The sequence below is a fragment of the Panulirus ornatus genome, chromosome 2, assembly GCF_036320965.1.
Source record: "Panulirus ornatus isolate Po-2019 chromosome 2, ASM3632096v1, whole genome shotgun sequence".
Classification (NCBI taxonomy): domain Eukaryota; kingdom Metazoa; phylum Arthropoda; class Malacostraca; order Decapoda; family Palinuridae; genus Panulirus; species Panulirus ornatus.
The window spans coordinates 85,604,062-85,627,612 of NC_092225.1; the positions used below are offsets into that span (position 1 = coordinate 85,604,062).

Consider the following 23,551-nt stretch of genomic DNA (forward strand, 5'->3'; position numbering starts at 1 on the left):
ATATATATATATATATATATATATATATATATATATATATATATATATATATATATATATCATTGTGTGACATAATTGGCTCAGATATCTTCTTGTCGATATACTACATTGTAATTAGTTACATATACAAGGCAGCTGTTCATATAGCTGGTGTTCTTAGCTTACCCTACTAGTGATGCACAGGGTTTATCACTAGATATCAGGCTGGATCGTAGGAGTTAGAGTTAATGAGAAAGTCTTAGTCGTGCACCTGACTGCTTAGATGTTCCAAGAGCCGATGCTTGTTACATGGGATTGCAGGTGTTGAGGCCAGCTGGCCAGCCCACACTCCACCTGTTAAGGGTTGTCGGATGTGCATCTCTGCACCTGACATTCCACCCACTTCCCCAGCTGATGCCATCTGAGTCTGTGCTTGACGGACCCAGCTGGCTATAGAACTCGGTAGTCGAGGGAGCAAGTGACTGCCGGCTCACCTGATTGTTGCATGGATAGCTAGATGCAGGAACACCTGATGAAAGAATGAAATTCATGCATGACCAGCTAATTAGAGAACTAGCTTGCTGCATGACCAGCATAGCTTTTGGACCAGATGGCTCTAGAGGACTAGCTCGCTAGAGAACTAGTTTGCTGCATGACCCACTAGTGTTAGGACTGTAGGACCAGCAAGACAAAGATCGAGCTTTTTCGCTGGCTGGGTTAGCTTAAGGACCAGCCAACCGCAGGACCTGCGAGTCTGGAAAGCGGCGGGTATGCAGTACATGCCAGGTACAGGACCAGTTCCCTGCAAGGCCCAGTAGCTGGCTGAATGACCACGAGCGTAAAAGATCACTTAGCCGTAGGAGGCCTGGCAGTAAGACCAACACAGTACAGGCCCTTAGTACAGGATGAGCTGGCCACAACACCAGCAGGCCGCTGGATCTGTTATTTACAGAACTAGCGATCTCTAGGACAACCATCTGGATGCAGAACTACAACACTAAAGGAGTTGCTAAATGCAGTATCATTTGTCTGAGCGGCCACTTGATTGCAGGATGATTGGCTACAGAACCGTCTGTCTTCAAGGACAATTAACTAGGGTAGTTACCGGCTGCAGGATCACCAGGCCACAAGGAGTATGTTAGATATCATCTGTTACCTCCAGCACCATTTAGATGGTGGGCCAAATGAGTAACATAGCGAACAGATAGATCGCTTAGTTGTAGGGTTAACTGAAGGACCGCCTGATTCCAGGGCCAGAGGGCTGTAGACTCACCTATTTGCAGGGCCAGAGGGCTGAAGGACCACCTGACTGATGTTTAGAGGGCTGTAGGATCATCTAACTACAGGGTCAGGGGGCTAAAAGACCGCCTGACTGCAGGGCTAGAGGACTTCAGGACCGTCTACAGGGTCATAGGGAAGTAGGACCACCTCACACTAGGGCCAGAGGACTGTGGAACCACTTAATTACAGGGGCAGAGGGCTGAAGGACTACCTGACTACAGGATGAGACGGCTGTAGGACCATCTGACCTCAGGGCCAGAGGGCTGCAATACCACCACACTATAAGGACAGAGGGTTAGGACCATCTGATTGCTTGGGTAGGGGCTGTAGCACCACTTACCCGCAAAGCGCAGGCGCTGTAGAAGTACCTTTCTGCAGGACCGAAGTGCCGTAGAACACTGTGACTGCAGGACCAAAGGGCTGTAGGAGAGCGTGAGTGTAGGACTAACAGACCAACAGGATCAGACGAATGCAGAAGCAACTTGCAGGAAGGCTCTCTGCCGAGGGACGAGACACCACTACCTATGCAGGGAAAAATCAACACCTCTCCTCGTCTCGGCGGGATCGTATGAATATTCTTCAAAATTTGCATCTCATTTCCATTTCTAATACTGGGTCAGAATTTGCAGTTGAGAATTAACAGAGTGTGAGCACTGGAAGGGAGACAGACTTTAGGAAACTATCGCCCGGGATTTGTGCCGGGCCCAGAGCTGTTAAGACGGGGTCGGCGGACCATCAGGAAGGGTGAGGCTGGTCTTCCAGTGTTAAGGGACGAGACATTACGGTGATGCAGACCCCCCTCCTCCCTTGCTTCATCTGGTGTAAGTGTAAGCCGCTGATAAGATCCCGCTGAGACTTATCTTCCTCCAGAATACGATGCAAGGACGTGGTGGTAGTGCACCCCGGCAGTTTCGTCACCGGTCCTTCCTTCCTCATGTGTTATGTGTACACTCTCCTCCTCCCCGCCCACCTACTGCGTGGGACACCACGTCGTCGTCCACTACCACCAATGGGGACTCCTCAACACCCACCAAGGGGGTACAGACACTCACCCCCCCACACCCACCCACCCACCCTCTGGGTCAAGACAGATTCCCCACCCTTTGGGTCCGGCCTGGAGCACACACACACACACACACACACACACACACACACACACACACACACCTACCGTCCGGCCCTCCCACCACCACCACCACATACATCTCGTCCACATTTTAATTCCAGTTACTGTGAGTCAGACAGCCATCCATTGTACAATGACTCTTACAGTGCCTCCCGGCCTAAAGTTGAGCATGTGGAAGGGCAGTGGTGAACGAACCTGGGAGAGAAGCGCCGATGGACAGAGAATAAATGCCGGTGGCTCCAGGGTTAGGGGGGTGGGGTTGAGGGGGGTCGGCCGCGGCTTAGTATCATTCCCACTTCTTACTTTAATTACGGCCACCAAAAATGATCGTCTCCCCGAGTCGTCCCCGCTTGACGACAATGCAACAATTTTTGTGGCTGCTGGAATGTTGGGAGGCCGGCGGTGCTAGAGGGGGAAGGGGAGTAAAGGGGGGATGGATGTTGAGGTTCCCGTGTTGACGAGGGGAAAGATGGAGTGCAAGGGACAACCCTGGTGAGGGAGGGTGGAGTGAGAAAGAGTCAGTGAGGAAGAAAGAGTGACTGAGAGGGATTTGCATACAACAGAGACATATGGAGGCTGGGGGATGAGGGAGGGACGTACAACAGAGAATAAAGAGGGAGGGACTGAGAGAAAGACGTACAGCAGAAATACAGACGGAGGCACAGTAGATGAGAGAGAGAAAGAGGGGGAGGGTGCGATATACAACAAAGAGATGGAGGCGGTAATGAGAAGGGAGAGTCACACCGCAGGAATAGGGATGGAGGGAGTGATTAGAGAGAGGGACAGAAAACCAGAGATAGGGTGGTAATGCTGTAACTCGTTACCTTGATCGCGAAATAAAATCTATGACACCCCTTCAAAGCGGTGTATTTGGAGTGTATTAACTGAAAACACCGAGGATTGTCCCCAGTTATAACATGGACATTGTGCGTAATGCAAACGCGTTACGTCAAAATAAAATGGTAAGTGATGAATTGAGAAACTTAAACGCGGTCCTAATATCGTGCATTATTTTTTACAGGTAAACCTTACTCAGGGTCTGTTTTCCAAGTTCACACACATATACACACACGTACGAGTCTTCGTGGTGTAGTGGTTAGTTCTCAGACCCACTAATGGGCGCCAACCGTCTATCCCATGGCACTCATGACTCGTCACGTGATTAGATACCACCTCACCTCTACCAGTGCTGCTCCTAGATCTGGCTTTTTCTCTGTTTCTACAACATTCGCAGCCTCAGTTCCAACCTTCTCCTTGTAGAACACCATCTAATTACTCCCTCTCCAGATCTCTCTCTTTCAAACTCAACAGTGGAAGGCTGCTTCTCGTTTGCCATACCAAATCTCCAACTGTAACATCTACCATCGTTCCTGCTCCAAGGCCGGTGTGTGTAATTACTGTGGTACATAAACGCCAATTACTTGCTTCATGGATCCCAAGTCTCCCAACTTTGAAGCGGTCTGACTTAAGATTTCTCTTCCTCCCAGTAAGTGTGCTTTTCTGTTTTGTGTATTTTCCTCAATTCCTCTGACCGTGTAAGAGTCTTTAACTATCGACCTCATGCCACGAAGCACCGTCTTCTTCAGACACACATGCTGGAACCCTCTTTCCAGGGGCATTCAATTTTACATCACAAGGATTGATTAGGCTGTGCTCAGGATGATCCCGATGGAGTCGAGGGCCTTTCTTATTTTCCCCTTTAATGATCTAGACCAAATGATCATGCACTCAGCACGAGTTCACGATAGCGTTTCCCATACAGTCAACCTCTCTCTTGCCTCTGGACCTTCTCGCTACACACTACAAATATTGTTTTCACTCCATAAGGTTTTCCGACCTCAGTTTATCGCCTTCAGTTGGACACGTCCATCTCCATAACCCATCGAAACGCTTTTGCACTTTAGGAGCGCCTATTGGTCATTACTGCATAGCCGCTGCACGGATTTTCCTTGGAACCAGGACCACTTCACAAGCCGAGATGCCTCCAGCTGTTACTGACCGTATAGCAGAGGTTATCTTGGCTAGAATGAAGTAGTCTCATCACTCCTGTTCTGACACCCATCACAACAGGTTCAAAGCGTATTGGGCTCTGAAACTCTTCCATTTCTCTGTGTCTCATCCACCATTTATTTCTGCCGAGAATGATTGCAGAATTGTCTTTTGTATAGTCAAATGCACCTTGAAAAGAGAGTATGGCTTTCTGATTTCTGATGAATTCGTTTGGTCCTTAACCAAAATCATCTCTAACAGCTGTAATTAAGCCTTTCCTCCTCCTCCTCCTCTGCGACCCGATCACGATAGAGCTAACTCGCTTACTGGTAAAGCCGCTCTTTTTGATGCCTTCAATCTCCTCCAACTCTGATTTGGATGATTCCACATCTAGTCCTTCACCCAGTGAACCTATGCTTCCTTATGATTTCGATGCACTGGGCTTCCGAGTCCTCTCCCAGCTACAAGTGACTGAGGTGTATGGTTTAGATGGCATACCTTCTCGAGTCCTTGATCCTTGCTCATCTCCTCCGTCTTTCTTGAATCCGAAACTTTCTCCTCTCGAAAGCTTGCCTTGGTGTAGTCCATCCCTAAGAGAGAAGACCATTCTAACTCTTCTAAATAACGACCCAACGTTCTTACTTTTGTTACCTCCTGAGTCTTTTTCAGTTTCTGCTTAACTCTCACGTCTTTAAATCCTTTTCTCTTCTTATAGGTCACCAATATGGCTTTTGTGACACAAGGTCTAGCGGCAATCATATCTCCCAGCTGGCATAAGTCGTTGCTTACTATTCTTCCTTCTCTCTCTCTCTCTCTCTCTCTCTCTCTCTCTCTCTCTCTCTCTCTCTCTCTCTCTCTCTCTCTCTCTCTCTCTCTCTCTCTCATCGCTAACGCATGGCATCCTCTTCGGTCGGTCCAGTTCGACAGCCATTCTTTAAAGTACTTCTCCCTCTTATCTTCTGGTAGTGGCATCCCTCAAGGTTCTGTCCTACCACGTACTCGCTTTCTTGTCTCCATGAATGATGACTCCTCAACCTCCAGCCCAATTATCTCTTAAGCTGATGATGCCACTCTACATAGTCACTTCACACCCCCTCACCCTTATGCTGGTTCTTTCCTCACTAGACATATCTCCTTTCTTAATTTTGACCTGTGGAGCATACCGAAATGGCGGAATGCAGTTAACAGCTTAAATTCAGTAGTTCTAAAGTCCAGTTTCTACCCATATCTCTCGAAATTTCATTCTCTTCCCACTGTTAAATTTCAACGAATACAGTTCATCCCTGTAATAATGTAAGCGTTTTTCGTGTAGCCACATTTCCTACACGCCTGGAAATCCCAGCATTACAACATTTGCCTCCCAAAAGCTGGGGATGTCGTAATCATGTTTTTTCATATCTTAAGCAAGTCTTGTTCGCCCCGGTATAGGGTACTGCTCGCTTCTCTGAGGTGCCTCTTCCTCCACATCTATAATAGCCGGAGTGAAAGCAGAAGACTTCCACCACATTAGTTTTTCAGGTCTCACCTCACTTGAACCATCCCTTTCCGTCCGTCGTGTTCTTCATGACTTCTCCCTGTTCGACAGGCATGATTTCGAGCACTACGTTCGTGAGCTGTCTGTGTGGGTAGGTTTGAGGGGGTACAGTGGTCCCGACGATGCTGTGTGGATGCGAGGCATGAGCTGTATATGAGAGTGTACGGAGGAGGGTGGGTGTGTGGGAAAAGAAATGTTTGAGGCCAATACATGGTGTGAGGCGGTGTGATCAAGTAAGTAATGATGAAGTAAGAGAGAGGTGTCGTAATAGAAATAGTATGGTTAAGAGAGCTGAAAAGGGTTGGCTGAAATGGTTTGGACGTATAGAGAGAATGAGTGAGGAAAGGTTGACACAGAGGATATATGTTTCAGAAGTGGAGGGGACAAGGAGAAAAGGGAGACCAAATTGGATATAGAAGGATGGGGTGAAAAAGATTTTGAGTGCTCGGAGCCTAAACATGCAGGAGAGTGAAAAGGAGAATGGTTATTGAGATGATGGTGCCATGTATAATCAGATGGGCAGGAGCAGGAGTGGTAGAGGATCTGTGGACCAAGTGTTTCCTTTGAAAAATCTTTGTGAAAAATGTTCGGAGAGAGTGTGTCATATTCGGACATAGAAAAAGTGTACGATGGTATTAAGAGATATTTCATATAGAAGGGGCTACGAATATATAGTATGGGAAGAAATTTACTAAATGCAGTAAGAATTTTTTATAGAAGGCATGTGTGTGAGTGGGAAGGGAGGAGGGTGTATGGATCCAGGTGAAGATGGGTGTGCGGGAAGGTTGTGTGGTGAGGGGATGAATATGAGGGTTTTGGAGAAATGGGCGGGTCTGCGGGATGTTAGGGATGGATGATGCTTTGGCGCGAGTCAGTTGTTTTAAGCAGATAACGTGGCACTGGTGGCTAGCTCAGGTGAGAAACCACATAAGCTGGTGTTCGAGTTAGAAAGTCTCTGATGTGATGAAGGCGAGCCTTAATAAAAGTAAAGTTTGAGATTAAGATTAGGGGCGAGATATGTTTGTCTGAGTGTGAGCGTGAATTAAGGGAACTGAAGGAAGTGTAGTGCTTTAATTATCTGGAAGTGTATGTGGCAGGGGATGGAACTGTGTGAGGCATGGTGAGCCATTGGGTGGGTGAGGAAGCAAAGGCAAGTAAATTTTTGGGAGAGCAAGGTTTTTTGAAAGGAGTTTGACTGTGCGAAAAAGAAGAAAACAAATGGGAACATTTGGTGAAGGTGGCAAGGGGAAAGTGGCAAAAGGTATTGAGGAAGTGAAGGGGAGATAGAAGTATTTTGAAGGACTGTTGAATGCGTTTGATGATAGGATGGCAGGAATAGGTGTTTTAGTCGGGGTGGTTTGCGAAGTCGGAAAGTAATGGAGATTGGTTTGGTGAAGAGAGAAGAGGTGATGAAAGCCTTACGTAATATGAAATGTGGCAGAGCGGTTGGATTGGATGGTATTGCATTTGAATTTATATATATAAAAAAAGTGTGACTGCGTTGTTGATTGGTTGGTAAGGATATTCAGTGTATGTGCGGATCATGGTGAAGTGCCTAAGGATTGGTGGAATTCATGTATAGAGATATTGTATTAAAGTAAAGGGGATAAAGATGTGTTGAAAGTACAGAGGTAAACGTTTGTTGAGAGTACCTAGTAAGTAGTATGGCAAGGTAGTGATTGTAGATGGTAAGGGCTTGTACAGAGCATCAGACATGGGAAGAGGATTGTGGTTACAGAAGTGATGGAGGATGTGAGGATAAAGTGTTTGCTTTGAAGAATGTGTGTGAGGAATACTTCGAGAAACAGATAGATTAGTATGTGGCATTTATGGATCTGAAGAAAGCACATGATTGGGTTGATAAAGATGCCTTGTGGAAGGTCTTCAGAATATATAGTGTGGGAGGAGAGCTCTTAGAAGTATAGAGTGCTTATCAAGGTTGTGTGGCATGTGTACCAGTAGGAAGCGTGGAGAGTGAGTAGTTTCAAGTGAAGGTTGATCTGCGGCAGGGGTGTGTGATGCTACTACGGTTTTAATTTGCTTATGGATGGGGTGGCGAGGGAGGTAACTTCAAGAGTGGGAGGTGGAGAGGTGAGAAAGGGGAGCGAATGGTGGAATGAGGAAGCTGAAAGTTTCCAGTGAAGAAAAGAAATGTGTATGGGCGGTATTTGCAAGGAAGGAGTTTAATGATTGGGAATGAGTAAGAGAAAGTGGGAGGTCAGGAAGAAAGTGCAAGGGTTGAAAAAGGTGGCAAATGAGATTTGGGGTGAGCGATTATAAGCAAACTTCAGGGAGAAAAAGAAAGTGTTTTGGATGGCTGTTAAAAGTGTAAGAAAAACAGAGGAACTAGGAGAACATTGGCGTAGGGGGCAAATAGGAAAGTGGTAAAAGGCAGAGATGAAGTGAAGATATAGTGAGTATATTGAAGGATTGTTGAATATGTTCGATGGTAGGGTGGCTGATGTTTTGGACGTGGGGATAAAGTTCGAAAAACTGCTAAGTAGATGGCATTGCACTTGAATTTCTTAAGAATGGGGATGATTATTTTGTTGATTAGTTTGGTAGGATTTTCAGTGTATGTATGGCTCATCATGAGGAACCTGAGGATTGGCAGCATGCTTTTATAGTGCCATTGTGTAAAGGCACGGGTAATGTTCAAATTACAGAGGTATAATTTCGTTGTGTAAACCTGGTAAGCTGTCTGGAAGAGTGGTGACTGAAAAGGTGGTGGTATGCACAGAGCATCAGGCTGGAGAGGAACATTGTGGCTTTAGGATTGGCAGAGGATGAGTAGATTAGGTGTTTGTTTTGAAGGATGTGTGAGAGAAATACTTGGGGAAACAGAAAGACGTACGTTTCATTTTTGGATCTGGGGAAAATGCACGATAGGGTCGATAGCTATGCTAATATAGAAGGTGGTACAGGTATATGGTGTAGGAGGAAAACTGCTCAAAACAAAGGAAACTTAATATCAAGAGAGTACAGCGTATGTACGAGTAGGAGAGGAAGGAGAGTTGTCCCAGGTGAAGATCTGTCTGCGACAGGGGTGGGTGAAGACACCATGGCTGTTTATTTTGTTTATGGATGGGATGGTGAGGGAGGTAAAGCAAGAGTCTTGGAGAGATGAGCAGGTATGCCGTCTGTTGGGGTTGAGGAGGGCTAGGAAGTGAGTCAGTTGTTCTTTGCTGATGACACGGCACCGATTGCAGATTCGAGTGAAAAACAGCTGAAGCTGGTGCCTTAGCTTGGGATAGTGTGTAGAAGGAGAAAGTTACTAAGAAACGTGAATAAAAGAAAGATCAAAAGGGTTAGCTGTGGCAAGAGTCAGGTTAGATAAGTGTAAGTTGGAATGGAGAGAAACTAAACCCCAGCCATATCGTATTTTCCTCGTTGATTATATTTCTAAAGTACATGACATTACCTCAGATGATGACTGTAGCTACCCATTGGGAATACTGAGAATAATCCCTGTTCCATGGATGCTCATGATTCCCATCGACACATGGCGAAAATCTTCATGGCCTGCACACTGCCTTCAGGCCACCAGTATGCTTCACCCGTGTTTCGTATGGCTGGAGAGCCTCAGAAAGTTGTCACGATCGTAAAATTCAACTTGGGAGTTGCCATGATCTTAAAGGACCGCAGCCTCGTTTCTTCTGAGCAGTTCCTGGATCAGTAAAAAGAGCCATTAGTGTGGTGATGGTGGTATGGTGGGCGAGCGGCAGGTCTGACGCGTGGTAAGGGGCTTCACCTGCAGCTCTGGACCTAGCATCATGTCGGTCATGTCTGCAATCACTGGTCCCCCTCCTCCGCCCCGCCACCCACTCTCCTCTTTCTTTAGTGTTTATGAAATCATTTTCTTTCCCTTATGGCGTGTCTTTTACGTCCATTTATTTCTCACATTACCTTGTATGTATTAGTGTTGTTCTTCCTCTACGTTTGATTTTATTCATGCTCTTCGCCACCTACTGTGGTATAACTGTATTACACAAATGATTTCCATTTATGTATCTGTTATGCTGCTGCTACTTGCCTCGTCGTGTTCTCACATTGAGTCGACTCCTTAATTCAGTATGGCGGTTCTTCTAATCCTTGGACCTTGAGAGACCTTGGACATTGAATGAAGTTCGCCCGCTCCCACGCCCGGCAGTTTTAAGTAACTTAAGCTCCTGCGTGGCAGCAGTGCTCCTTATGTCCTCGTCGTGTGTACTGCACTCGCCGACTCTTGGCCTTATAAGGAACCAATACAGATTGTGGTGTTAGTGGGGTGAGGTGGGCACGTCCCGATGCCTGTACTGGGGTTGGGTGGCTGGTTATGATGTCTGTACTGGGGGTGGGTGACGGGTTATGACGCCTCCCTAGGGGCTGTGTTACTGGGGTTCGGTCGACTGGTTATGACGCCGCTACTGGGGTGTTGTCAGGTATTTATGATGCCTCTCCTAAGGTAGTGCTACTGGGGTGTGGTTGACTGGATATGATGCCTCTCCTGGGGTGGTGTTACTAGGGTATGGTCGACAGGTTATGATGCCTCTCCTGGGGTGGTGTTACTGGGGTATGGTCGACAGGTTATGATGCCTCTCCTGGGGTGGTGTTACTGGGGTATGGTCGACAGGTTATAATGCCTCTCCTGGGGTGGTGTTACTGGGGTATGGTCGACAGGTTATAATGCCTCTCCTGGGGTGGTGTTACTGGGGTATGGTCGATTGGTCATGATGCCTCTCTTGGCAATATCTAAATTAATGGGACCGATGTTCATGGCTGACCTTGTACTGCCACGTTTCTCCGTGTGTCTCTACACGTCTTATTGACCGTATGTGAGTGAGAAAGACAGTGAGGCGTAAACCCACACCTACCAGTACCTACGAACCAGGTTTATACATGAGGCAGGTGTGGTTGGAGGCGCGCTCACCGGAGAGAGAGAGAGAGAGAGAGAGAGAGAGAGAGAGAGAGAGAGAGAGAGAGAGAGAGAGAGAGAGAGACTGGATGGATGTTACTTGTGTGTCACACGAGACTTGAGTCCTTGCTTGGATCTACAGTCGCGAGCCCCTCGTCAGCCACGCCACAGCCTTCGTCACGTCTTTTTATCACCAGTGGGTCGACCTGAGCCGCCCCGCCGGCGCCCCCTCACACTATAGCAACAACAATAATAATACCGCCAACCACCACCCTACAGACCTTAATTTCTTTAGTGCCCCCCAAAAAATCTAAAGTGGGGGGGGTTGAGGAGAGGGGGGGGGAGACGCTACATCAATGGCACACCCGCTATCAGAATTAATTACTCCATTAATTATGATTTTGTTCATTAAGAGCCTCTGAGTAAAAAATGGCTAATTGTTAAAAAGTTGGTGTGATGTAGGTCTTCCTCAAGCTAAGGTTGCGCCGTTTTCTTCGTAAAGGGGGGAGAAAAAAAAAGAGGCGCGGGGCGGTTGGCGGCCGCACGATTTAGACCTTTGTGTTATGAGGTCGTAAGTGTGGTATTAGCATACCGCGCCACATTGTTGCCTCATAAAGAACCGCCACTCCAACCTCCAGGGAAAAATGGCCTCTCCCCCCCCCTAACTTTTCCATTTAAACCACCCCCCTTTTTTTCTCTTTTCCTATTTTAATTATCGCACCCCCTTTTTTCTTTTTTCTTTTTCAAGCGGCTCCAGTTTTACAGACTACTTTTCGTATATTATCATAGCCATTCCTTCACTGTTGACAAGCGATTTTGGCTCAAATTAAGCCTGTATGTAAAGATGGTAATTTTGGCCAAACCGATCAGCTGACGTCGAGATTTTCCACGGAGACGAAACAAAAAATTCTGTGTCGCTGGCTTTACCGAGAGGGTGATTCCCTCCTCCCCGGCTGCTGCAGGCAGGGGCTGGAGGGGGAGACTGGCCTGGGGCCGGCTGGGACAGACACGCCCTTCATCACGAGTCTCTTTGATGGAATGCATCGTGTCTCGGGGTACACCCACCTCCCTCACTGTCTCCCAGCAGTGGATTGGGATGTTCTCCTCAGTGATCCGTCTGCCACATGAGCCTCGCCTCCCACCCTATAGGTTCAGGGTCACCCGTCTGCTACGGTGATGACTCACGCCTCCCGGCAGGTTCAAGGGTCAGCCGTCTGCTCCCATGATGACCCCTCCCCATAGGTTTGAGGACCAGCCGTCTTGTTTATCGCCAGTTTCTCATGCCTATTCCGTGTCATGCGCCCCACCTGACCACTTCGAGGTCAGGGTCCAGCCGTTCGCAGGTGGCTAGATATACACTGTGGAGAACAGTACTGGGTAACGTAACCCCAGGGGTATTGTCTCGTGACAACCTCCATTGTGGGGTCACACAGAGAGCAGTTTGAAGGTGTTAGAGTTAACGTGAGAAAAGTTGACAAGAGTCTGCTGTGTTATGATAGTCCCTTGAGCATGACCTTAAAGGTCAGATCATACATGAACGCCTAGGGTATTTGACCTGACCTTTAAAGGTCGTATCATACATGAACGCCTGGGGTCTTTGACCTGACCTTTAAATGTATTATTACACCATCATAACCCAGGAGTCGTACTGTCGTTCTCAGTGGGTCAATTTGTTTGCTATCGTTAGTGCCAGTGGTTGGTTCGGTCAGTGTAAGGTACTATGGTCGTAGGATCATCTGCTTGCGTTAGTATTATTAACCATAAGGCTCAGGAGCACGTCCTCTGGCTGTCAGGGTAGATTAACCACGAGTCTCTAGTGGTTCGATGATTTTGATATAGTACCTGCTTGATTTCCTGTAAGCATTATTCATTATACTCAAGTTCTTGATTCTAAAGATGAAAAAAAAAATACACTAAGTACATATATTTTATAATTTTTAACACTGTAATTTTTGAAAAGTCACCACACTTTCATTAGTTAGAAGGTGCATTCATTGGTAACGTTTCACCACGCTGTCGGGTTCGTCTCACGCGCTGTACCAAAGCGAAACATTCACTCAGTATATGAGGTTATTTTCAAGAGTTCTGCCTTGTATGAAGCTTCATTGTTCTTTCGTATCGTTCGAACGTTTTGAAAATTTGATGTTTCCAAATCTGCGTCGCTGTGGTCCTGGTGGCTGTCAGATAACGATTACAATAGCCTCTCAGAACGCTTACTTTATTTCTTTTATATCTTTACAGATCCACACGGTTTTCATGAATATCTTCTAGAGAAGGTGTTTCTTATAGCTGCTTGTGTTGGACAACCATGGTCCAGTGAATGTGGTAAAATGCCTCAATATCACTGAAAATTTCCGTATATATTGATCAACTCAGCATCTTTCCCGCTGTAATGACGGCATATATATAAATATGTATGTATGTGTCTGTGTGTGTGTCTGTGTTTGTGTGTGTGTGTGTTTGTGTGTGTGTGTGTGTGTGTGTGTGTGTGTGTGTGTGAGAGAGAGAGAGAGAGAGAGAGAGAGAGAGAGAGAGAGAGAGAGAGAGAGAGAGAGATACTTAATATAACATGGATTTGTATGTGTCATTTATGGATCTAGAGAAGGCATGAGATATGGTTGATAGCGATGCCTTGTGGAAGGTCTTAAGAACATACGGTGTTGGAGGAAAGCTGCTAGAAGTAGTGAGAAGTTTTCATCCAGAGTACAAGGCGAAGTATGTACGGATAAGAAGAGAGGAGAGTGAAGGTTGGTCTGCGGTAGGGATGTGTGATGTCATATATGGACGAGATGGTGAGAGAGGTAAATGCGATGATCTTGGGAGAGAAGGGCGGGTATACAGTCTGTAGGGGATGAAACGGCCTGGGAAGTGAGTCAGTTGTTTTTTGCTGATGTTACAGCACTGGTGGCGTATTCGAATGAAACACTGCAGAAGTTGGTGACTGAATTTGGGAGTGCGTGTGAAAGGAAGAAGTTGAGAGTAAATGTGAAGAAAAACAAAGTTTTTAAGTGTAGCAAGGTTGAGGGACAGGTTAGCTGGGGTGTGAATTTGCCAGGAGAAAACTGGGAGGAAGTGAAGTAGTTTAGATATCTGCGAGTGGACATGGCAGCAAATGGAACCATGAAAGCGGAAGTGAGTCACAGGATGGGTGAGGGGACGAAAGTCCTGGGAGCGCTGAAGAATTTGTGGAAACAGAGAACGTTATCTGGGAGAGCAAAAATGGGTATGTTTGAAGGTATAGTAGTCCCAGCAATATAATATGCATGCGAGGCATGGGCTGTATACAGCGATGTGCTGAGATGGTGGATACGTTGGAAATGTTTGGGGACAATATGTGGTGTGAGGTGCTTTGATCGAGTAAGTGATGAAAAGGTAAGAGAGATGTGTGGTAATAAAAAGTGTGGTTAAGAGAGCTGAAGACGGTGAGTTGAAATGGTTTTGACATATCGAAAAGACAAGGAAAGGCAGACAAAGAGGATATATGTTTCAGAAGTGGAACAAGGGGAGCAAGGCCATCAAATTGGAGATGGAAGGATGGAGCGAAAAAGATTTTGAGCGATTGAGGCCTAAATATGCAGGAGGGTGAAAGATGTGAACGGAATAGAGTGAAAATGAACATTATGATATATCGGGGTCGATTTGCTGTCAATGGACGGAACCTGGGCATGTGAAACATCTGGGGCACACCATGCAAGTCTACGGAGCCTGGTTGAGGATAGGAGGCTGTGGTTTCGGTGTATTACACATGACTGCTTGAGAATGGATGTGAGCGGATGCGGCCTTTCTTCGTCTGTTTCTTGCGCTACCATGCTAACGGGAAATAGCAATCATGTTGAGGAATACGTTTATATATATATATATATATATATATATATATATATATATATATATATATATATATATATATATATATATATATATATATGTATCGTGTTAGCAGGCAGAGTATTATCTTAAAAATTCTTTATTAAAATCCAGTGCATATTTAACACTTACTAACTTTCTGTTGGTTTATTCAGTTTTTCTCACCACAAGGTTTGCTTCAGCAGATAGTGTGAATTTACGAGTCATGACCCGGCAGCAACAAAAAAAAAAAAAATTACGACAGGTTTTCATAAACAACTCATGTTTTAAGAATATATATATATATATATATATATATATATATATATATATATATATATATATATATATATATATTATATATATATATATATATATATATATATATATATATATATATATATATATATATATATATATATATATATTTATTTATTTATTTATTTATTTTGCTTTGTCGCTGTCTCCCGCGTTAGCGAGGTAGCGCAAGGAAACAGACGAAAGAATGGCCCATCCCACCCACATACACATGTATGTACATACACGTCCACACACGCAAATATACATACCTATACATCTCAGTGTATACATATATATACACACACAGACATATACATATATATACACATGTACATAATTCATAGTCTGCCTTTATTTATTCCCATCGCCTCCTCGCCACACATGAAATAACAACCCCCTCCCCCACATGTGTGCGAGGTAGCGCTAGGAAAAGACAACAAAGGCCCCATTCGTTCACACTCAATCTCTAGCTGTCATGTAATAATGCACAGAAACCACATCTCCCTTTCCACATCCAGGCCCCACACAACTTTCCATGGTTTACCTCAGACGCTTCACATGCCCTGATTCAATCCATCGACAGCACGTCGACCCCGGTATAGCACATCGTTCCAATTCACTCTATTCCTTGCACGCCTTTCACCTTCCTGCATGTTCAGGCCCCGATCACTCAAAATCTTTTTCACTCCATCTTTCCACCTCCAGTTTGGTCTCCCACCTCTCGTTCCCTCCACCTCTGACACATATATCCTCTTTGTCAATCTTTCCTCACTCATTCTCTCCATGTGACCAAACCATTTCAAAACACTCTCTTCTGCTCTCTCAACCACACTCTTTTTATTTCCACACATCTCTCTTACCCTTACATTACTTACTCGAACAAACCACCTCACACCACATCCACCCTCCTGCGCACTACTCTATCCATAGCCCACGCCTCGCAACCATACAACATTGTTGGAATCACTATTCCTTCAAACATACCCATTTTTGCTTTCCGAGATAATGTTCTCGACTTCCAAACATTCTTCAAGGCTCCCAGGATTTTCGCCCCCTCCCCCACCCTATGATTCACTTCCGCTCCCATGGTTCCATCCGCTGCCAAATCCACTCCCAGATATCTAAAACACTTTACTTCCTCCAGTTTTTCTCCATTCAAACTTACCTCCCAGTTGACTTGACCCTCAACCCTTCTGTACCTAATAACCTTGCTCTTATTCACATTTACTCTCAACTTTCTTCTTTCACACACTTTACCAAACTCAGTCACCAGCTTCTGCAGTTTCTCACATGAATCAGCCACCAGCGCTGTATCATCAGGGAACAACAACTGACTCACTTCACAAGCTCTCTCATCCCCAACAGACTTCATACTTACCCCTCTTTCCAAAACTCTTGCATTAACGTCCCTAACAACCCCATCCATAAACAAATTATATATATATATATATATATATATATATATATATATATATATATATATATATATATATATATATATATATATATATTGGTGATTGAGTTTGGTAAAGTGTGTGAAAGGAGAAACCTGAGAGTAGATGTGAATAAGAGGAAGGTTATTAGGTTCCGTACGGTTGAGGGACAAGTAAATTTGGAGGTAAGTTTGAATAGAGAAAAACGGAGGAAATGAAGTGTTTTAGGTATCTGGGAGTGTATTTGGCAGCGGATGGAACCATGGAAGTGGATGTGAGTCACAGGGTGGGGGAGGGGGCAAAAGTGCTGGAAGCATTGAAGAATGTGTGGAAGGCGAGAACATTATCTCGGAAAGCAAAAATGGGTATGTTTGAAGGAATAGTGGTTCCAACAATGTTATATGGTTTTGAGGCATGAGCGATAGTTAAGGTTGTGCGGAGGAGGGTGGATGTGTTGGAAATGAGATGTTTGAGGACAATGTGTGGTGTGAGTTGGTTTGATCGAGTAAGTAATGAAAGGGTAAGAGAGATGTGTGCTAATGAAAAGAGTGTGGTTGAGAGAGCAGAAGAGGGTGTATTGAAATGGTTTGGTCACAATGAGAGTATGAGTGAGGAAAGATTGACAAAGAGGATATATGTGTCAGAGGTGGAGGGAACGAGAAGTGGGAGACCAAATTAGAGGTGGAAAGATGGAGTGAAAAAGATTTTGAGCGATTGGGGCCTGAACATACAGGAGGGTGAAGGGCGTGCAAGGAATAGAGTGAATTGGAACGATGTGGTATACCGGGGTCGACGTGCTGTCAAAGTAAAAAGATAATAAGAAAATAATATAATATATGGATAGAGTTGTGCGCAGGAGGGTGGATGTGCTGGAAATGAGATGTTTGAGGACAATATGTGGTGTGAGGTGGTTTGATCGAGTAAGTAATGTAAGGGTAAGAGAGATGTGTGGAAATAAAAAGAGCGTGGTTGAGAGAGCAGAAGAGGGTGTTTTGAAACGGCTTGGGCACATGGAGAGAATGGGTGAGGAAAGATTGACCAAGAGGATATATGTGTCAGAGGTGGAGGGAACGAGGAGAAGTGGGAGACCAAATTGGAGGTGAAAAGATGGAGTGAAAAAGATTTTGAGTGATCGGGGCCTGAACATGCAGGAGGGTGAAAGGCGGGCAAGGAATAGAGTAAATTGGATCGATGTGGTATACCGGGGTCGACGTGCTGTCAATGGATTGAATCAGGGCATGTGAAGCGTCTGGGGTAAACCATTAAAGTTGTGTGGGGCCTGGATGTGGAAAGGGAGCTGTGGTTTCGGGCATTATTGCATGACAGCTGGAGACTGAGTGTGAACGAATGGGGCCATTGTTGTCTTCTCCTAGCGCTACCTCGCACACATGAGGGGGAGGGGGATGTTATTCCATGTGTGGCGAGGTGGCGATGGGAATGAATAAAGGCAGACAGTGTGAATTGTGTGCATGTGCACATATGTATGTGTCTGTGTGTGTATATATATATGTGTATATTGAGATGTATGGGTGAGTGTATGTTTGCGTATGTGGACGTGTGTGTGTGTGTACATATATATATATATATATATATATATATATATATATATATATATATATATATATATATATATATATATATATATATATATTAATTGCATTGTGTCGTGACCTGATTATTATCGTAATATTTAAGTACCTTATATTCTTATTATCATCAACTGATGTAAATGAAAGGCAGTTTATGTCATTAGTTATGTTATTCGCTTCATGTTGCATCGCTGTTCTCCTGTTCTTATATGCTGGTAGTACGTAGAACAAAAAGCAACAGCATCCAGTAGATTACAGAGTGAAGAACAGTGAACAGGAGCATTCAGTTCATAACCTAGTGAAGAACGGTGAACAGCATCATGCAGTAGAGAACATAGTGAAGAACAGTGAACCGTAATATCCATTAGATAATATGGTGAAGAACAGTGAACAGCAATGACCAGCAGATAACCCAGTGAAGAACGGAGAACATCATTCAATAGATAATCGAGTGAAGAACACTGAACAGCAGCACCCAGTAGAGAACCTAGTGAAGAACAGTGACTAACAGTATCCAGTAGAGAACAGTGCACAGAAACAGTCAGTAGATAACGTAGCGAAGAGCAGCAGGATCCAGTAGATAACCTAATGAAGAACAGAACAGGAACATCTAGTAGATAACCCAGTGAAGAACATTGAATAGCAACATCCAGTAGATAATCTTTTGAAGAACAGAACAGGAACATCTAGTAGGTAACCCAGTGAAGAACATTGATCAGTAACATCCGGTAGATAACCTAGTGAAGAACAGTGAACAGTAACATCTAGTAGATAAGTGAAGAACAGTGAAGAGGAACATCCAATAGATAGACAAGTGAAGAAAAGAACAGCAATATCCAGTAGATCACCTAGTGAAGAACATTGAACAACAGTATCTAGTATATAACCTATTGAAGAACAGTGAACAGCAGCATCCTGTAGATAACTTAGCAAAGAACAGTGAACAGCGAATTCCAGCTGCTGACCTTGTGAAATTCGTAATCTGGGACTTTTGTTACAGTCCACTTTGATAGGTTACATTAGCCTAGGAGGTTACAGTAGCCAAGGTTACAATAGCATAGGAGGTTACAGTTGCCTAGGTTACAGTAGCCTAGGTTACAATAGCCTAGGTTACAGTAGCCTAGGTTACAGTAGCCTAGGTTACAGTAGCCTAGGTTACAATAGCCTAGGAGGTTATAGTAGGCTACGAGGTTATAGTAGGCTACGAGGTTACAGTAGCCTAGGTTACAGTAGCCTAGGTTACAATAGCCTAGGTTACAATAGCCTAGGTTACTATAGCCTAGGTTACAGTAGCCTAGGTTACATAGCCAAGGAGGTTATAGTAGGCTACGAGGTTACAGTAGCCTAGGTTACAATAGCCTAGGAGGTTACAGTAGCCTAGGATTAAGTTATTACAGTATGGTAGTTCCGCACAATAACCTTTGGTTACAATTGCCTAGGGTCACTTGTCAAATCTTGGTTTGGTATGATAAAGGTAATATGTTGATGTGAATATTTGTTAGGTAGAGATGTTGTATGTGAGGATGATGAGTAAGGTGAGTTATATAATAGGTAGAGGTTTTGAGTGATGATGAGTAAAGTGAATTATGTATTAGGTAGAGGTGTTGTGTGTGATGATGAGTAAGGTGAAGTAACGTGTGAGTATATAGTAGGTAGAGGTGCTGTGTGTGATGAGTAAGGTGAATTATATGTTAGGTAGAAGTGTTGTGTGTACTGAGTAAGGTGCATTATATATTAGGTAGAGGTGTTGTGCATGATGATGATGATGAGTAAGGTGAAATAAGTAATGTGTGAGTATATGTTAGGTAGAGGTGTTGTGAGTCACGATGATGATGATGATGAGTAAGGTGAAGTAAGTAACGTGTGACTGTATGAGTAAGGTGAGGTAAGTAGCGTATATGTTAGGTAGGTATATTGTGACTCATGATGATTATAATGAGTAAGGTGAAGTAACGTGTGAGTATGTTAGGTAGGTATATTAGGTTGTGAGTCATGATGATGATGGTGAGTAAGTTGAAGTAACGCGTGAGTCATATGTTAGGTTGGTGGGCATACTAGGTTGTGAGTCATGATGATGATGAGTAAGTTGAAGTAACGTGTGAGTGTATGTTAGGTAGGTAGGCATGCTAGGTTATGAGTCATGATGATGAGTAAGTTGAAGTAACGTGTGAGTATATGTTAGGTAGGGTAGGCATGCTAGGTTGTGACTCATGATGATGGTGAGTAAGTTGAAGTAACGTGTGAGTATATATGTTGGGTAGGTAGGCATGTTAGGTTATGAGTCATGATGATGATGGTGAGTAAGTTGAAGTAACGTGTGAGTATATATGTTGGGTAGGTAGGCATGTTAGGTTATGAGTCATGATGATGATGATGAGTAAGTTGAAGTAAGTAACGTGTGGTGGGTGGTTCCTGCAGAGAGCAGCAAGTGTCCGACGCCGGGATGTAACGGAACGGGGCACGCCACCGGCCTCTACTCCCACCACCGCTCCCTCTCCGGCTGCCCCAGGAAGGACAAGGTCACCCCAGAGAGTAAGTCATAAACGTTTTCTTTTATCCCTCGTACGTTCGTCCGTCTTCTCCCTACATTGTGTCACATCCCATGGTATCCTTGTATGTGTAGCACCTCACTGTAGTCGTAGTATAGATAACAGTTATCATTTACTAAGGGATGAAGTGTAGGTGAGGAATATTAAAAGCTTCAGCCTGTATCCAGTCATGCTCGCAACAAGGTACTGGGAGCGCCGCGCCGCCATTGGTCAGCTCACAGTTATAGTCAGTCGAGACAATGTAAACACACCGTGGCCAAGGTCGACCAACAGATGGCGCCAGACTGCCTCCTTTCCCTTCTTGATTTTTAAACCAATATCGTTAATTCATTTATTCATTTACAAGGAAGAAACTCTTTAGCGTATGCCAACTCATTTCTGAACGTAGAGAAGGCGAGTCATTGACACCTCTCAGGCCCGTGCCTGGGCAGGAGGAGGTAACCTGGCAACGTGTTGAGTCGACTTCATCAACATGTCATCAGGTTCTCTACATTGTGCTTCACTGGACGGTGGCTGTGGCGCGCGGCTGGTGCTGGTGGGAGAGCAAGTGTAGTTGTACAAGATATTGTTCAGGTAATGTACTGTACAACAGCACACCTTGGGTGCGGGGTGCAGTCAGTCTGCAGTATTCCTCACCTGTGACACGTCTCATCTCACAAAGTCTCAATACACATTCAGATTATGTGTCACAAACATCGCATATGCTGTCAGGTGCTCACAACCACGTGCTTCTGTGAGCTTGAATGTGGTGCATGTGGCGTGCCACACGGCAGGAAATACAGGCTCGACATTTTGCCAGCTTTGAGTCTCGTCACCATGTCACATCACTGTGAACTGACTAATGTTATTTGAAATTATGCAAATTGGTTATAATTGCACTTCCTTCCGCTGGTGTGAATTTTCTTACAACAATAGGTAAAAGAAAAATCAACTTAGTTTCAGGGATTTTTTTTTATGCTGATCATGTTATACAGCATTACATTAGCATAGGCTATGAAAATGCTAGGTCCATTGCTATAATGTCACCTTGCATAGCGTTCAGATGTGTTTGACTGATCCCAGCAACGCATTCTTAAGGACTACGCTAAAATAAGTCACTGTATACACAATTTAGCGTAAGCTTGTATGATAGCTTTCCACGTTCTTTTATAAATGAGGCAACATAAGACAAGATACATGTAATAGATAGTCACATAGAGAAGTGTAATTACGTGTCTTGTTAATATAACATGACACACTAGTAATGAGGATGAGGCTGCACCTATCTTAGAGCCAGACCGCCGTATGTGCCAGGAGATAACGTAACATCATATGATGTGTTCAGGTGTATTACAGATGGCATGTAGGTATTTCACTGAGGGTCTCGGGGGGGGGAGATTAGACGTGGATGTATCTTAGTGCGTCATGACATTGTTGACAGGGACTTTAGAGCAAGATACATGATATAGGGTATCCACACCGCTAACATAGCTTACACAGATAACAAAACGAACGTAGGTGTCTAACGTAGCTTAAGTAAGTGAGTATACATATATGTATCATAGCATGAAATGAGTATTTAAGAGAGTTCACCTATGTGTCATAGCATTAGTGGACTGCTAGGTTCATTATGATAGCATAAAAGGAGTACATATGTCTATCATAGCATAAAAGGTTAATATTTCAAAATGTAGGTGTAGTTAACGTAGCAAGTAGATATTGTGAGAGCTTAAGTGTGCCTTAACTTCATCAAGATGCTTTAAAGTGTGAGTTTAAAGCTGTCTAACAAACGTTACAAAGCAAGGATTGTAAAAGCTTAAGGTGCCTTAGCTGCATTGTTTTGTGCCAAGTAGCGTAGTAGAGGTGTGTAGACTATGCAGGAGAGGTTCTCTTAAGAGTTTAGGGGGACGTGTCTAACCAAGTTGTGACAGTCCTCGCAGCGCACGAGACTATCGTCAAGTGCCCGACGCCCGGGTGCTCCGGCCGGGGCCACGTCAACCAGTCCCGACACTGCCACCGGTCCCTCTCCGGCTGCCCCGTCGCTGCCGCCTCCAAACAGGCCGCCAGACAAGCCCGCCAACGCATGGCCCTTCTGCAGCAGCCACACATCCCACTACAGCAGACAGGTGAGTCCCGCAGCAGAGATGGATGCTTGCTTTCGCAGACACCAGGGGGTACAAGAGAGGGCCGGTAGTTGTTACAGAGGGGAGAACTGGGTGAGCAGACAGCATGCAGCACTCCAGATGTGTAGGTACGATACTGCGGGAGGTACAACAGACAGGTGAGTCCTACCTTGAACAGATGGTAGGTACAAGACAGATAAGTCCTGCCTCAGACAGATGGCAGTACAACAGACAGGTGAGTCCTGCCTCAGACAGACGGTAGGTACAACAGACTGGTGAATTCTGCTTCAGACAGACGCAACATAGAAGTAAGAGATTTTTGTACAACTAAACTTTTGAGCACTGAAGAGGAGAGACGGAGGTTCCTGGACAGGCATAGGACTGTGAATACTTCAGCAAAAAGACATATGGAGATATGGGTGTGCCTGATAGATGGATGGTGTAGCAGTGCATACTTTACGATAGATAATTGATTATTTAATCGACTGTTTGACAGTGGCACAGTAGACAGTGTGGCGCTTCTTCAGGTGTTGCAGCAAATAAGTGTAACTGATAGATGATAGGTGGCGTTACAGACATACGGATAATGTCCTAACAGACAGTTTGGTCTTGCACTCTACACGTAGGTGGTACTGGTGGAGATAAGTGGTTGCAGTAGCAGACGACTTGGAGCTGTAGCAGACGGGTGGAATTGTATCAGACAAGTGGATGGTAAGGCATATGACAGGATGGTGGTATCGCACAAAACATGTGGGTCCTGTTGCATGAGGCAGAACGAGAGAAAGATTCCCTCATTATCTCATACAAACAGTTCACCCGCTTCACTTTAAACTACGCTTCATTTGCCTGCTTACCCACCCCTTCAAACACAAGCATTATTCAACTGCAAACTACATAGAACGGAGCACTGAGACTAATCATTCGTTTCTTAG

The 23,551-nt window shown here is 44.7% G+C and overlaps 1 protein-coding gene across 1 annotated transcript in view; it reads left to right on the forward strand.

The window, feature by feature from the left end:
• Window positions 1-23,551, forward strand: part of LOC139757894 (uncharacterized) — a 114,447-nt gene that overhangs the window by 2,131 nt on the left and 88,765 nt on the right. Inside the window, 2 exon segments of the mRNA XM_071678822.1 lie at window positions 20,387-20,500; window positions 22,428-22,622. Of these exon segments, the coding sequence (XP_071534923.1) occupies window positions 20,387-20,500; window positions 22,428-22,622 (309 nt within the window).